We start from the raw sequence: 16967 nt of genomic DNA on the forward strand, positions 1-16967 counted from the left end.
TTTACTCATCCTGCATAAAAGACAGACACATGGCATGAGAGGTAAGCACATTTTAGCTCAAAAAACTGTTTTTTGCCTTTCAAAGTAAAATTTCTATGATCAAGGTTTTTTGATTGTTATGTCTGAACAATTATAGACAAGTTTGAAAACATTTCACACATGTTTTAGTGCTTTAGTAGGCTACACAATGAGTCTATACAGTCAGCATGATGTTAGCTCTAAGCTGCTGGATCATGCTAGCTTTTCAAAATAGTGGGGCTGGGGTGATTTGTGCCGAAGGGCCTGGGTTAAGTTGTGCCAGTGGCACATCCACAAACCCAGACCCCCAGACACACCAGAACCCTGACCCCCACACAACCAGACCCAAATACCCACAAATCCAGACCCACACACCCAGACACATACAGTAAATCCCAGACCTAGACCCTAACCCACACACCCTCTCACCCAGATCCTCACACCCAGTCCCACACACCGACACACCTACCCTAACAAATCCACACAATCACACACCTAGACCTACACACCTAGTACCCAACAAAGAAGGACCAAAAACAGCTAGAGAGGTGAGGAGATGGGCACGCCTCATCAGTGTTTGATTTACCTGCCATTCATTTAATTCAGCTAACACTGATTTCAGTTTTGAGTTCGCACTATGTTATTAAAGAGCAGTTTTATTCAGTTTTTAAGTGGCCTAAGTCACAAGGAGATGTTCAGAAATTGGCCTAAATCACTTCATTCATATATGTTGCATAACTGACAGACTGTATGTCAACAGGAATCTATTGCCAAAGCCTTTTTGCCTGAAATGATTCACAGATATCAATATTGTGTATTTAAGATTTTTGTGTTTTCCCAAAAACTAGAAATATGACTTATGCCATCAGTTTAATAGGGTGATTATATCTAAATAAACCCTAAATTAGTAATTTTGTATTGAATTTGTCTTGCTTTTATACAGCATTATAGTTTATGAGACTAAAATGTTCTGTTTTACTTCAGTAATCTTCAATAATCACTGGCACAATTTACCCCAACGTATTCTAACCAAAGGCACAACTTACCCCACACTGGGGGCAAGTTGTGCTACGAGACCACTTTCTTCTGAAAGCTATATTTCTTAAACAGTTTATTTCAGATCCAAAGTTACTGTTCCCAGGGATGCACCACATCCTGAAATATATGTACGTACTAAAGTTGGAGGCATTACTGTCATGGCCTCACTTTAAAGTCACTTTGAGTAAAAACTGGCACAACTCACCCCACTCTCCCCTATGAGGTCTGAAGATTTCCTCACATATAAAAATGTGAACTTATCCTTGATGATTTAAGATATCCTTGTTAGGTCACAAAATCTGAAAAAGCAAGGAGTAAAAATATTTAGATCAGAAGTCAGGAATGTGGGAAAAGAGATTAATTTGTGTTTTAATTTCACATTTTCAATTAGGACTCTCACAATTAGGACTGAGACTTAGAATTTTGACTTTGAATTTCATACTTTTAGCATTTCAACTTATAATTTTGACTTCTCATTTGATATTTTGAGTTTTAAGATTCATAATTCTAATTTTTAAGTGATATTTTGACCTTTTTAACCAATTATTTTGTACTTGACTTCATAATCCCATAGTTTGGACCCTTTTAGACTCACAATTGAAAATTTTGAATCATAGTTTGATTTTTAATTTCATGATTACAAATTTTATTTCATATTTTGACCTTTTAAACTCATGATTTTGACTTTTTTTTCTAATATATTTGCCTTTAAAACACATTATTTTTCAATTTCTATTTCATGTTTTGACCTCTTTAAACAAATAAATTTCCTTTTTTTCAGATTGTGAGGCTTTAAACTTATCTTTTTAACTTTTTGAATGTCAAAATCATTATCATCAGTGCTAAGTTTTTTGTTATTTTTTTTGCAAGGTTGACAGTTTCTGGTCAAAAAGCTGACCCTGTTAGACCCTCAGGTTAGTCCTGAATCCAGAATCTGGCCCCTGCTGTGATTGAGTTTGACATCCCTGCCCTAGCAGATCTAGTTTGAGCGCGCTGATTGGCTTATCTGTACGTCACTCATCTACAGTTGAAACCAGAAGTTTACATACACTATATTAAAAGGCACATAAACTTTTTTTTCTCACCGTCTAACATTAAATCAGATTAAACTTTTCCTGTTTTTGGTCAGTTAGGATTACCAAAATTATTTCTATTTACTAAATGCCAGAATAATGAGAAAAGGATTTTTTAAGACAATTTTTATTACTTTCTTCAAAGTCAGAAGTTTACATACACTAAGATTACTATGCCTTTAAACAATTTGGGAAAGCCCAGATGATGATGTCATGTCTTCGGAAGCCTCTGATAGGTTTATTGACAACATTTGATTAGAGGCACACCTGTGGATGTATTTTAAGGCACACCTGAAACACACTGCTTCTTTGTGTAACATCATGGGAAAATCAAAAGAAATCTGCCAAGATATCAGGAAGAGAATTGTGGATTTGCACAAGTCTGGTTCATCCTTGGGTGCAATTTCCAGATGCCTGAAGGTGCCACGTTCATCTGTTCAAACAATTATACACAAGTATAAACACTAGTCCCTCCTGCAGCAAAACAACCCCACAACATGATGCTGCCACCCCCATGTGTCACAGTTGGGATGGTGTTCTCAGGCTTGCAAGCTTCCCCCTTTTTTCTCTAAATGTAACGATGCTCATTATGGCCAAAAAGTTCAATTTTAGTTTCGTCAGACCACAGAACATGTTTCCAAAAATTCAGGTCTTTGTCCCTGTGTGCATTTGCAAATTGTAATCTGGCTTTTTTATGTTTCTTTTGGAGTAATGGCTTCTTCCTGGGAGAGTGGCCTTTCAGCCCATGTCGGTACAGGACTCGTTTGACTGTTGATAATGACACACTCTTACCAGCTTCAGCCAGCATCTTCACAAGGTCTTTTGCTTTTGTTCTTGGGTTGAGATGCACTTTAAGGACCAAAGCATGTTCATCTCTGGGACACAGAACCCGTCTCCTTCCTGAGCGGTATGATGGCTGGCTTGATTTTCCCATGATGTTACACAAAGAAGCAGTGTGTTTCAGGTGTGCCTTAAAATACATCCACAGGTGTGCCTCTAATTAACTTAAATGTTGTCAATAAACCTATCAGAGGCTTCCAAAGACATGACATCATCATCTGGGCTTTCCCAAACTGTTTAAAGGCATAGTAATCTTAGTGTATGTAAACTTCTGACTTTGAAGAAAGTAATAAAAATTGTCTAAAAAAAAATCCTTTTCTCATTATTCTGGCATTTAGCAAATAGAAATAATTTTGGTAATCCTAATTGACCAAAAACAGGAAAAGTTTAATCTGATTTAATGTTAGACGGTGAGAGACAAAAGTTTATGTGCCTTAAACCCGCCCCCTCGGGGCTATTTGAAAATAGCCCCAGATGAACAAAAGCATACAGAAAAGAGAAGAAAACACTGAATAAATGCAGATTTCTTACATTATAATCGCATATTGCTGGTCTGTATCATGTCTTCAACACATACACAAATCGATCTTTTTTATTTAAAAGGATTTTATTTTCTAATTCATACTCCATTGTTTAATATGTGTCTGGCTGTGCGCCAGTGCCCTCTATTGGCCAGCCGCCACTGCATGAGCCAATGGACAAGCTAATGACATAGGTGTACTTTACGTACAAAGCAAAGACAAAGCCCAAAGTGACTGGGAAAATAGATAAAACACATATGTGTATGAAACAACACAACATCTACTACTGCACTGCCAAATAGACCGGTTTAATCTATAGTTACATTTGTTCTCTTGATGTAAACATTTTTTTGCTTGGATCATATTTTTGTGTCTCAAATGCTAATTTTTGTTTGATACTGAAAAAGTGTTGTTTGAATCTTTTCATAATGAACGCAGGGAATAGTGATGGAATTTGTCTCTTTTCAGTGAGCCGGATCTTTTGGCTCCCTTCAGATGATGAAGTTCGCTCATATGCATCTAAAACTATAGAAATGTAGGGTGCTTAACAACCGAAGCAAACAAATGATAGGTGGTGTTAAAATTGCATTTTGTTATTTTGTAATGCTTTCATTTAAACTTTTGCATGTGCATTGTGTCACTGAAATAATCACTTTCTGATATTTTTATTTACAGTTTTGAATTTTTTTTTATTTTGGAGGCAGGAATTCATTCAGGCTATCCCCAGGATCTTCTTAATAGATCAGCAGATGCTGCTGACAAAGATTTCATTCCCTTCTCTGGTGAAGTGGACTCCATCAGGAAGAAACTCCTCTTTGTCAGAGCTCTTGAGGAGGGGATGTGCGATGAATTCTCCACCTATTTTAGCGACAGCCTTCCTGTCATCATCGACGTTACTTTCACCTCCACGTCTCCACATTTGCCGCTCATTAATGGAGAAAAATGCAGTCTTTATGGATGGAACTCCTTTTGGAGTTCCTTCAAGTCCTTCTTCATTTTGCATTTCAGCTCCATGGCAGGCTTCCATCCCAGATCATTCCCACCAGCATGGATGACCAAAATTTCTTGGGGACTTTGAGTGAGGGCCTCCTTGGGAGAGCAGGACAGCCTATGCCGGCTTTTCCAATCCACTTGACTTGAGCACGGAGACGGAAAATAAAACCAAATTTTGTTAAGAGCAGCTCCCTCTGCTCGTTCAATCTAACGGGATCCAGTGATCCAGATTTCTGGAATGGATTTTCCCTCTTTGATGTCGTTCCATCTTCTCGTGCTCCCTGTGGTTTGGCTCTCACTCTCTGTCCCAGGAGACTTCTTGGTCTCTGGTCTCACCTGCTCCACAGTAGAGAGGGTCTCTTTGGCGCTGATTTGCTGGTCTATGCCTTTCACATCATCATTCGTTGAGATCTCCCTCTGTCAGTTTGGAGAGGATATCTCAACTCTTTTTATTGGATGATGAAAAGAAATCTCTTTTTTGTGACCCTGAATCCACCTTTCTCTTCTGTGGAGTGACCCAGTTGTTCAGGTTTCCTGGTCGTCCCTTGTCCTTTTAAGTCTCCAGCAGATCCTCCCGCTCTTCACTCTTTCCTGACTGGGCACCTGCTGTTCGTCTCTGTCTGTAGACATTTCTTCTTGGCTCCTTTCATCTGAGATGTCAGGGAAGATGATGCTCGGATCTCTGTTTTTTGTGGAGATTTCCTCAGGGGCCAACTTCCTTGTCTCAAGGTTCTTGGTAGGTACTGCACAGCAATCCTCTGTCTCAGGCGCTGGTTCAGTCTCTGGGGTGATCCTCCTCTTCTTCAGTCTTTCCTGACTGGGCATCTGCTGTCCATCTCTGTCCTTAGGCATTTCTTCTTGGCTCCTTTTCTTTGAGATGCCAGACTTTTTACCCACAGAAAAGAGCGCGCTAGGATCTCTGTGTTTTCTGGAGATTTCCCCACAGGCCAACTTCCTTGTCTCCAGTTTCTTAGTGGGTACAGTACAGCGTTTCTCTCTCTCACGCGCTGGTTCAGTGTCTGGAGTGATCCTCATCTTCTTCAGTCTTTCCTGACTGGGCATCCGCTGTCCATCTCTGTCCTTAGACATTTCTTCTTGGCTCCTTTCCTTTGAGATGCCAGACTTTCTACCCAGAGGCGACATGGCGCTCAGATCTCTGTGTTTTCTGCAGATTTCCCCAAAGGCCCACTTCCTTTTCTCCAGGTTCTTGGTGGGTACTGTACAGCGTTTCTTTATCTCACGCGCTGGTTCAGTCTCTGGGGTGATCCTCCTCTTCTTCAGTTTTTTCTGACTGGGCATCTGCCGTCCGTCTCTGTCTGTAGACATTTCTTCTCGGCTCCTTTTATCTGAGATGCCAGGCTTTTGACCGACAGGGAAGATGGTGCTAGGATCTCTGTGTTTTCTGCAGATTTCCCCAAAGGCCCACTTCCTTGTCTCCAGGTTCTTGGTGTGTACTGTACAGCGTTTCTTTATCTCACGCGCTGGTTCAGTCTCTGGGGTGATCCTCATCTTCTTCAGTCTTTTCTGACTGGGCATCTGCTGTCTGTCTCTGTCCGTAGACATTTCTTTTCGGCTTCTTTCCTTTGAGATGCCAGACTTTCTACCCAGAGGAGACAAGGCGCTCAGATCTCTGTGTTTTCTGCAGATTTCCCCAGAGGCCCACTTCCTTGTCTCCAGGTTCTTGGTGGGTACTGTACAGCGTTTCTTTATCTCACGCACTGGTTCAGTCTCTTGGGTGATCCTCCTCTTCTTCAGTCTTTCCTGACTTGGCATCTGCAGTCCGTCTCTTTCCTTACACATTTTAACTCGGCTCCTTTTATCTGAGATGCCAGGCTTTTGACCGACAGGGAAGATGGTGCTAGGATCTCTGTGTTTTCTGCAGATTTCCCCAGAGGCCCACTTCCTTGTCTCCAGGTTCTTGGTGTGTACTGTACAGCGTTTCTTTATCTCACACGCTGGTTCAGTGTCTGGGGTGATCCTCCTCTTCTTCAGTCTTTCCTGACTGGGCATCTGCTGTCCACCCTTGTCCTTAGACATCTCTTCTCGGCTCCTTTTCTTTGAGATGCCAGACTTTTTACCCACAGGAAAGAGCGCGCTAGGATCTCTGTGTTTTCTGCAGATTTCCCCAGAGGCCCACTTCCTTGTCTCCAGGTTCTTGGTGGGTACTGCACTGCGATTCGCTGTCTTAGGTACTCGCATGGATTTTTGCAGACCTGCAGCACTACTGCTGGATCTCCAGGAGAAATCTTTCACCGAGTCAGGCTGCTGCTGCATTGACTGGTCTGTGCTTGACCTCCTCTCCTGAAAATCTGACATCTGAGGTCGGGAAAACCTCCTCAGATGAGTCTTTTTCATAAAAGGATGCAGCTTCACTTGGTTCGGTTTCATTCTCTTCTTAGGATCCATGTGCAGCATCTGTTTGACCATGTCTACAAAGTTGTCCAACTCTACCTTATCCTCCAGGGTCCTAGCTCTTAAAGGATGGCCAGGCCTCTGGTGGATTTTTGCCAGGTCGTCCAAGGAGCTAATCACTGGCTTAAATTGGCCACACTCCTCTGGAGGATTGAGCGTCCACACATATGGACGGAATTTGTTGAAATAGATGAACGAGTTCAACCCGTGATCCATAACGTCCTCCGGGGGTTGACCCTGGGTCTGAGTGATGAACTGGAGCAACTCGTGGGCATTAGCTGCAGGGTACAGAACAGTTCCCAGGTAAAGCTCTGCAGCGATACAGCCAAGGGACCACATGTCGATGGCTGTGCTACAGGGAGAACCTAGGATGACCTCTGGAGCCCTGTAGTACCTGGTCTGTAAGACTACTCCTTGTCTCAACTTCCTCTTTTCGTGTGCCGACCCAAAGTCGATCACCTTAACTCTGAGAGGACGCCCCACTTGATCCACCACCATGATGTTCTCTGGTTTTAAATCAGTGTGAACAACACCCAGTTCCTTCAGAAACTCCAGGGTAGTCGCCAGCTGAAACACGACGCTCCGGATCTCTTTTAGGTTCAGGGTGCGGGTCGGTCTCTTCCTAACGAACTCGTTGAGGTTGATATCAAGAAGTTCGAATTCCTGACAGAGGTAGTCGTTGTACATGAATGAGCCGTACCATCTAACAATGTTCTCTCTGTCAGGATGGAAAATGCTAAATTTCTTCAGCATTTCATCCTCTCTTTTAGCTTCAGCCTCTGAATAAGTTTTCACAATTCTCAGGGCGACCTGTGTTCTGGTGGCTGTCTTCAGACACTTCGCCACACAGGCAAAGGTGCCCTGCCCAATAAAATCCTCAATGATGTAGTCTGAAAGCTTTGAGGAAATCTGTGTCCCTACACAGAACGTGTTTGTGACTGGATTCATTTTTTCAGTGTTGAATTTCTCACAAAACTCAGAAAAAATGTTGAAAATTGGAAGAAGTTTCGAATAATTTGCTGTGAACTGACACAATCTCAGCGATCTCAACAATTTTCCACCCCTCTGTCATGAAATACGCTTAAGGGTGAGTTTCTGACCTTTGGTAAATGACATCATCAAAGAACTTTCATCTATGACATCATAGGCTAAGCTCATGTGTTGTCAGGGAAATCCCCTTACAGCTAACAACAGGGCTGTGATCTCACAGGAAGCTGTCTGGTCTGAGATTTTCAAAATAAGATAGGAAATATTTAATAAAATCATTACTAGTCACATAATGCGGTGGTTCTCAACATGGGGGTTGGGCCCCCCTTGGGGGTCGCCTTATAAAAACTAAGAATATCTTTAAAATGATTACAAACTGGATATTTTAGCCATTTTTATGAAAATATAAAGACAAAATAAGTTAAATGTGAAATAAAAACATGGTAATTTGGTGAGATTTATACTGAAATCAAAGTAATCCTCCAAAAAAAACTGTGAAAAGTAAGTCGACCCCCAGAACTGGCTGGGCCCCTGACAAGCCCAGTGAATGGGCTCTCCCCAGTTGTGATGTACTGATCCTATTTAATATATGTGTGTAGGATCAGTAGCATTGGTGCTATGTCCTGGCTAACAGTTCCCTAATTTTGGAGCTAAAATAGTGTGTCAAACTATTATTGAGTTCTAATGATGAAAGTATTCATTCATGCCACTTTTTATCCACTATTTCCGCCTAGTTTTGCCACAATTATTCACCATGTTTCATAAGTTTTGCACAGTATGAGCCCAGTTTTTACCCATTTTGCCACTTAACACCACTTTTGCCACATTTTAACTTGTTTTTATAACCTTGTCTCACCATTTTTCCCCTTTTAACACAATTTCCCCACTCCAATTCCATATCAGACACTTCTTTATCCCATTTCACTGCCTTTTCTGCCCATTTCTTCAACTTAGAAAACATTTTTGTCACTTCTAAACCCTTTCCACCACTTTTCCTGTCTACTGGTACCTCTGTTGACCAGTTATTGACACTATAAACCCCTTTTCAACACTTTTTATGCCATTTTTTTCTCAAATTTTAACTGCATTTCACTATTTTTAAGCCCATTTTTCAAGTTTAAACCAAATTTTCCCACCTTTTCATCCCATTTCACCACATTTTCCACCAGTTTTTGCCACTCTAAAGTCAGTGTTTTCATGGTTACCCTCTTTTACCACTTTTTAAGGCAGTTTTTGCAATTTTAACCAATTTCTGCAATTTTACACCAATTTTGCCACAAATTTAACCTGCTTTCATCACTTTTTCTCATCAATTTTTCACACTAATCCCTTTCTGCCACTTTTAATCTCATTTCACCACCTTTTCTGCCACTTTTGGGCCCTTTTCAACTTTAACATTTTTTTTTCTAATTTAAACCCATTTTCTCCCATTTTGCCAAAACTAAAACACTATTCACCATTTTGAAACCTTTCTTCACTTTTTCTGATCATTTGGCCTGTTAACCCATTTTTGCCGCCTCTGGCTCGCTTTCACCACTTTTTATACACCAATTTTTGCAGATTTCAACTCTCTGAAACACATTTTTACCACTTGTAACCAGACTGTAGAAAGATTTGGACAAACCCCGATTGATGTCAGTCGTCTGCCTACAATAGGCGGACTCAAACGGCTCTTGAAGCCAATCTGTGGAGGCTTCCATACTGAAACCGCTGTCTCAACTGAACTTTGGATCAACCTAATGGCCCGCCCACTAAGCACGACTTCCTGTCAGCCTGCTAGCTAGCATTCTGGTTGACAGAAACAGAGCCTCTGCCTGCTGAGCTATCTGTCAATCAAATGAGACGCGCCAATCAGCTTTCATCCTAAGTATAATCCAAACGATCGTGGTACAAAAAAATTCACCCCCCGTACAGTGGGAGCACAATAAGACACTAGCTAATGAGACACGTTTGGTGTTTTGAACCAGGCTGTAAACCAGTTTATTTCTCATGTCAAAACCGGCTGTTTAACATGTGTTCAGACGGGACTTGCGGTGTTCCTGCAGCCAGCCTCTAGTGGACACTCGCAGTATTGCAATTTTTTGCACTTCCGCATTGGCTTCATTTTTCAGGACCGGAGATTGCTGCTTGGTTGAAATGTGTTTAGATGTGTTTGGGTGTGTCCTGTCATACAGCGATACCTGCTGGGGTTCTTTTGCTCATGTTTCTGATTGATTGTTGTTGTTCTTGATGCGAGACATATTTGCACCATGAGCGTAGTTATCAACTGGGTTAGAGTTCATGTCTGTGACTTTAGGTGTTCCCAAAACACTTCTTGATTATTAGTCTTCATCATCAGCTGACTCGGCTTGGTCCAAGGTATTACAGTCAGTCAACTGCTGATGTTTTAAGTCTAATTTCAGCTCAGCACAAAAACAGTGCCCATTATGGACAACAGTTTGAGGCTGAATAGTTCTATAATGGTTTCAGATAGCCCCGTGTTCTAAACAGGAATCCAAAAGCCTGTCAGACTTGTCAGTATATGTTTTTTATTTTCTCCTCTAACTGAGACTTTGATTGTTTCAAGCATCTAAAGGTCCCAGAAACCACATCAAAAACCACAGAACTCATAAAAACAGACCAGTCCAAGAGACCTTTTTCACCTCCTTTGTTCCGATATAAACTGCCAGGAATATTGCACAGCCATCCCATGATGCCAGAGTGATTAGGTGGAATGATGGGAATGATGACATTAGAGTAATTTCCAGGATTTACAGGTCTAATGTCACTTTCATCTTCATGTGTTTGGATGACTGTAGAACATGAAAGCATTACAATTAAACTGTATCATTTAATAAAGTTACTGCTGTGGCAAAAATGCATGAGAGCGGTAGGGATCACATGACAAAATAAGGATGCTGGAAACACAAAAGACCACTGAGTGCAGGTATGTCGAATCAAACTGACATCTTGTTAAGATGTGTTTACATTTTTGGTCAGCTTGGAAATGAAGCGTCACACAGAAATAAGAAACCATTATATTCAAACACCTAAGAGGAGCATGCAAATGTGTGGAAAACAAAAAAGAGCACTAATCTATGTTGGTAGAAGTAGATTTTCTTTTATTGTAAAGTTTTCAGTGTCTTTGGCACATCCCACATTTAACAACATGTATATATGGTATTATGTGACTGCAGAGTGTTTCTATAGGGCAATAAAAAATAGAGGGAAGAATGAAAAATACTCACATGTACAAAAATATAATAAAAACACCCTCATGATCAGTATATACAAACCTGGAATATCAGCAGCATAGTGTGTTTTCCCTCCTGCTTTTTCAGTCATAGTTCAGAGTGAATGTCTGCTTTATTTTCACTTGTAGGAAATCTAGACGAGGAGCCCGTTGCTTCTTCCTCCGCAATGTTTTTTCCTTCATTCTCCTCATCCTTTTCCATGTCATCTTCATCTGCAGGAGTCTGCTTCAGCGCCGCCTCAGGCTCCTGCGTGTCCATGATTTTCAGGAAGTCGTAGAAGTCGAAAGCAGGAGGCCAGCTGGCGTCGCCCAGCATCCCTATGGAGAGAGACAAAGACGGATGCAGATCTAGAATTATGATGTGAAATATAATAAAGGTAAAGCCTTTTAACCCAATGCAGTAGACATTGTTTTAAAGCTGCAAGCCCAATTTTGGGAATATTTTTTTCCAGTTGGCATGATATGATATGTTATCTATATATCTATTGATATTTTTGCCTTAAGATTTGTTGATTTAAAGGGTTAATCATGAGGACTACATGTAAAAATGGAGGGGTTTGTTGCAAGTAAAAGTCCATAAAGCTTATTAGGAAATAGATTATTTGGATAATTAGTCAAATATTAACATTTTAATGACTCAATTGTAAAAAAGATCAACTGGAAGTACTGCCTCTGTAAGGTTTACAACTGCTGGACAGTTAAAGTAAACTGGCAGGCACAGAAGGGCTGAGGTGATTTTTCTTGTAGCGGGATTCATAGGATTAACATGAGGCCCAGTTCTTTAAGCTACAAAATCTGATCAATTTTAAGTCCTCCTAGACATTTGTGCAAAAAAGAAAATCCTTCAAAATGTTCTTAAGATATTCCTAATGACCTTGACATCTGACCTTCAAATTCTAGTCAAAGTGGACATCTGGGTTAAGTTTTCTGTTGCACCACTGGCACAAAGGCATACAAAATGATGGGAATGATTGCATCATTGCTAGTTTTTACATGACTAATCTGGCTCCAGTGGCTTCAATGGAGATTCGCGCTGAGATGCTGAAGGCTTTGGATGTCGTTGGGCCTTTTAAATGTCATGTGGAGGTCTGGGATGGTGACTGTGGAGTGGCAGACCAGGGTGGTATTTCCCATTTTTAATAAGGGAGGCCACAGGGTGTGCTCGAATGGAGGCCCCGCCGGATTACTGAACTTCAGATACAGGAGGAACAATGCAGAGCCCATCCTAGTTGTGGGACAGTGGACCAGCTCTTTACCCTTGCAGGACTTCTCGAAGAAGCATGGGAGTTTGCCCATCCAGTCTACATGCTTTATGGGCTCAGAGATGGCTTACAACCGTGTACCTCAGGGGGCAAATGGGGCATACTTTGGAAGTGCGGGGTCCCAGGGCTGCTGCGTCAAGCCATCAGGTCCCTGTCTAACCAACATGAGAGTGGTGACCACACTCTCAGCACAAACTCGGACACGTTTCCATTGCCTCCGCCAAGGCTGCCCCTTATCTCCAATCCTGTTTGTAATTTTCATGGACAGGATTTCGAAGCACAGCCAGGGGAAGGATTGTTTCCAGTTCAGGAACCACAGAATTCTGTCTCTGCTTTTTGAAGATGATGTGGTTCAGTTGGCACCCTCAGCTCAGGACCTCTAGCAGGCACTGGGATGGTTTGAGAAGCAGTCAGGATGAGGGTCAGCACCTCGAAATCCAAGGCAATGGTTCTCTGCTGGAAAACAGTGGATCACTCCCTTTGGGGGAGGGGTGAGTATCTGCCCCAAGTGAAGGAGTTCAAGTATCTCAGGGTCTTGTTCATAAGTGAGGGTAAAGGGAGCAAGACATTGATGGATAGATTCAGTGAAGGGTGATTCAGCAGTACTGTAAACGCAAAGCTTTTGATTTACTGGTGAATTGACCTCCTAACCCTTACCATGAATTCTGGGTAATGACCAAACGAATAAGACTGTGGATATAAACGACCAAAGTGAGTTTTCTCCGGAGGGTGGCTGGGCTCAGCCTTAGAGATAGGGTGAGGAGTTCAAACATCCAGAGAGAACGAGTAATGGAGCCACTGCTCCTTTCGCACTGAAAGGTGCCAGTTGAGATGGTTCAGGTATCTGATCAAGATGCCTCCTGAGTACCTCTTTTAGGAGGTCTCCAAGGCACATCCGGCTGGAGGGAGACTTAGGGAAAGACCAAGAATGCGCAAGAGGGATTATCTATCCTGTCTAGTTTGTGAACGCCTTGGGATACCCCAGAAATAGTTGGAAAAGTGTCTGAGGAATGTCTGGGTTGACTTGCTCAGCCTGCTACCACCACAAGGGAACCCAGAAGAAGTTGGATAGATGGATGGCTAACTGCCAAGCAAGCTAACCAGCTAGGGAGTTTAAAGCATTACTCAGCCTCTTAGATGAAGCGTTAGCAGCTACCTAGCTAATCCAACGCTACTTTCAGAGCCTTTTGATACTACATCACATTCTGTTAAAAAAAAACAAAAAACAAAACAGTATTAAGATGGGGATTCTCTGTTAGGCTGATTAACGGATGGATTTCACAACTTGTGTCAAGCTACTTAGCTAGTTGTGTAGCCTGAACGACCTTGTAACTCTACAACCCATGTTTATTTAGAGCAAAAACTAGATTCCAGTTCAAATTGACAAAATGGCAATGTTGTTGCTCAAAGACAAGTTTCTTAGCAAAAATCCATTGGTGGAATTAGTGTCAAAAATATATACATTTGAAAAACTATTGTTTATATCCTATACAATAACATTAAATATCATATTTCCACATTAAGCCAAACTTCTAAGATACTGCATCAAAAACATTTTTGGTCAATAAAAGTCAGTTTTCTGGGAAACAAAAAAAAGAAACTCAGGTTACAGAGTCCAGCAATCCAGATGGGTCCAGCAAACCTGAAACCCATCTACAAAAGAAGAGATCTGGATAACTCCCCACAAGGAAGAAGTAAAGCAGCAGCCTTTGAGCTACTGTGGGTCTCTTTAGATTGCAGGGCTCCTGTTTCTCCGGAGAGAATGGATGGAATGTGCTGGATGATGATCCATCAGTTCAGATTGGCAGGGACGAGTCACAGCAAGGCCTGTGTTTTTATCCAGGCCAACACCTAAACAAACCGCAGGGTTCAAAGGTTAAGAGCAAATGGCTCCAGACAGACATGGTTGAAAGCTTTGCTAGTCATCATGTTCATTTGAAAAGCCTTTAGCATTCATTTAGCTGCTCAAACCGAAGTGACAGGAACTCTCCTAAGATAGGGACATCACATTTGTTATGGAAAATTGGTGTCATGTTTCTTTAAGGTCTGAACAACTTGGAGAACATTATGAAGGATTGTAGCACTAGAATGTTTCCAGTAATTTCAAAATAACTACTCATATGTTATATTTTTGTAGAGTACATTACCTGAGATATTTCTAATAATTCTGCCCACTCTGTTGGTTTCGCCAATCAGCAGGAGGTAGGCAGAACTCAGTAGCTCATCTCTGCTTGTCATCTTTAGTTATTATTTTTGATTTAGCACCCCCTGGTGGAGAAGTGTACATTCTCTGTGTTTAAATGAGGAGATATGGGACAAAGAAGCCTTATCTTGTAGTTTCTATTCTCAGTTGCTATGTATGTATTACTGTCATGTTTTTTCCATGTTCCTCCTCTCTATGCTTGGAAATGTTTCACAGACATGCTCCATGTACCCAGCAGACATCGTGCTGACAGTGTGCTGTCTGGATCCACCAGGCTGAAAATCCACCACTGCAGGTGGTCGACTTATCCGAAGATGTAGGTTTGCAATCACTGCGAGCAGTTAGAAACGTCATCTTAGCGACCGCTGCTGCTCCGAGACAACGTCCCCGTCATTGGAAAGATAACTGCCGTAAACCTGAGCTGCTCTGCAACCTGCTGTGTCTATTTTTGCTGCTGCATGCTCAAAACGTGGAAAAACAAAGTGTAGATGTGATTCATTGTGGAAAAGCACATCCAGATGCAGACTGCAATTTTAGCAGCAGGTTCCAAAGAGCCACAAAGTATACAGAGCGTGGGAACGACTCAATAAGAGCCGTGGTAAAGACTTAATCCATAATAGTGTGTTAATGATTGAGAAAGCATCTGCTATGGTGTAACTGGGATCTCTGGAACCAGAGATTTTAGCTTTAGTGAGTCTTGAACAAAGCAGTAAATGCTATGCCATTTCTCCTCCTGTCCTCTTATGCATGCATAGTATAGCTTTTTTAAACTAACAAACATACAAATCATAGTAAAACGCTGCAGAAAAATGTAAACAAAAGCTCTGCATAATGTTAAATACTTTGTTGGAGTCCAGCTTGGTGACAACAGTGACAGTCAGGAATAGCTATGTACAGAGAAATAGTCAGAATTCTTGCTGCTGGTCTGGTTCTAAATCCTCCACATAAACACATATCCATCCACTAAAATATATCATTTCTAGTGCTTTGTTTTACCCAAATTTGGAGCTAAATCAACACAGAGGAGTAAATAACACTTCTAATAATAATTTTACAATGTAACATAATTATGAACAAGCATGGTTGGTCATCCAGTAACACGTTCTGAAAAGCCTTTAAAAAAGTAGCTAAAACAGGAAGTCTGTTTATCATTTAGACTAAAGACCTTCTTTTAAAACTGGTGTTTTATCAGTAGCATAGGTGCTAGCATCCTGGCTAACACTTCCCTCATTTTGAAGCTGAAAAGTGTGTCAAACTTTTATTGGGGTCTAGTGCTGAAAGTATTTATTTGTGCCACTTTTTAACTGCTTTTCCCACCCAATTTTAACTCTATTTGCCACTTTGTATCAATTTTGGACCCATTTTTGCCACTTTAAACCAGTTTCTTTCACCTCTGAACACCTTTTCACAACCTTTTCTGCCCATTTCTTCCACTTTTCTATCCATTTTGTCACTTTTAAACCCTTTTCACCACTTTTTCTGCCCATTTTTGCCACGCCTACAGCAATCATTGCCACTTTCCACCTATGGTTACCTCAGTTGACCCATTATTGCAACTACTAGCCCCTTTTTACACCCATTTTAACCAAATTCCACTATTAGTGATGCCAATTTTTGCCAATTTAATCCTTTGTCTGCTACTTTCTGACTATTTTTCTGCCTCATTTAACCCATTTTTGACAGTTCAAACCTATTTTTCCCCACTTTCTAATCCCATTGCACCACTTTTCCACCAGTTTTTGCACTCTAAACCCCTTTCTGACACTCTTTAATCCAATTTCACCCCCTTTTCTGCCAATTTTAAGCCAATATTGCCAATTTTAATCAAATTCCACTATTTCTTATGCCCATTTTTTTTCCCAATTTAACCCACATTTGCCACTCTCTGCCTATTTTCTACCACAGTGAACCAATCTTTGCCAGTTCAAACCAATTTTCTCACTTTCTTATTCCATTTTATTACATTTTACAGCCATTTTTGCCACTTTAAACCTCTTTCTGCCACTTTTAATCCCATCCCACCAACTTTTTCTTCCAATTTCTGCCACATTTACAGCAATATTTCAACTGTAAACCTCTTTTACCACGTTTTTATGCTCGTTTGTGCAACTTGAACCCATTTTGGCTGTTTTTTGTCTAATTTCTTCCACTTTTAATCCATTTCTGTTACTTCTAAAAATCCCTTTCATCACATTTTCTGCCATTTTTTTCCACTTTTCATGCTCATTTTAATCCTGTTTGAAAGAAAAGGGAATTTCATTTTTAAGATGGTTTTAAAATATGGTCTGGATACAATACTGTGGCAAAAACATAAGCTATGGTACAAATTAGGAGTAGACTAATTATCAGCCTGGCGGTTTACTGATGCCAATATTTTACCAACAATTG

The 16967-nt window shown here is 41.0% G+C and overlaps 1 protein-coding gene and 1 long non-coding RNA gene across 3 annotated transcripts in view; one reads left to right on the plus strand and one right to left on the minus strand.

The window, feature by feature from the left end:
• Positions 1 to 16967, plus strand: part of LOC121506014 — a 17152-nt gene continuing 185 nt past the window's right edge. The window contains exons 1-3 of the long non-coding RNA XR_005991602.1: positions 1 to 41; positions 11334 to 11491; positions 14796 to 14895. This is a non-coding gene — a long non-coding RNA (uncharacterized LOC121506014). The remainder of the gene's footprint in view (positions 42 to 11333; positions 11492 to 14795; positions 14896 to 16967) is intronic.
• txndc16 (thioredoxin domain containing 16) overlaps positions 10972 to 16967 on the minus strand; it is a 20024-nt gene continuing 14028 nt past the window's right edge. For both annotated transcript variants that reach the window (XM_041781490.1, XM_041781489.1), the window contains exon 20: positions 10972 to 11432. In XM_041781490.1, coding sequence (XP_041637424.1) covers positions 11203 to 11432 — 230 coding nt within the window. In that variant the 3' untranslated portion in view covers positions 10972 to 11202. The remainder of the gene's footprint in view (positions 11433 to 16967) is intronic.

The sequence above is a fragment of the Cheilinus undulatus genome, linkage group 24 (assembly GCF_018320785.1).
Source record: "Cheilinus undulatus linkage group 24, ASM1832078v1, whole genome shotgun sequence".
Taxonomy (NCBI): domain Eukaryota; kingdom Metazoa; phylum Chordata; class Actinopteri; order Labriformes; family Labridae; genus Cheilinus; species Cheilinus undulatus.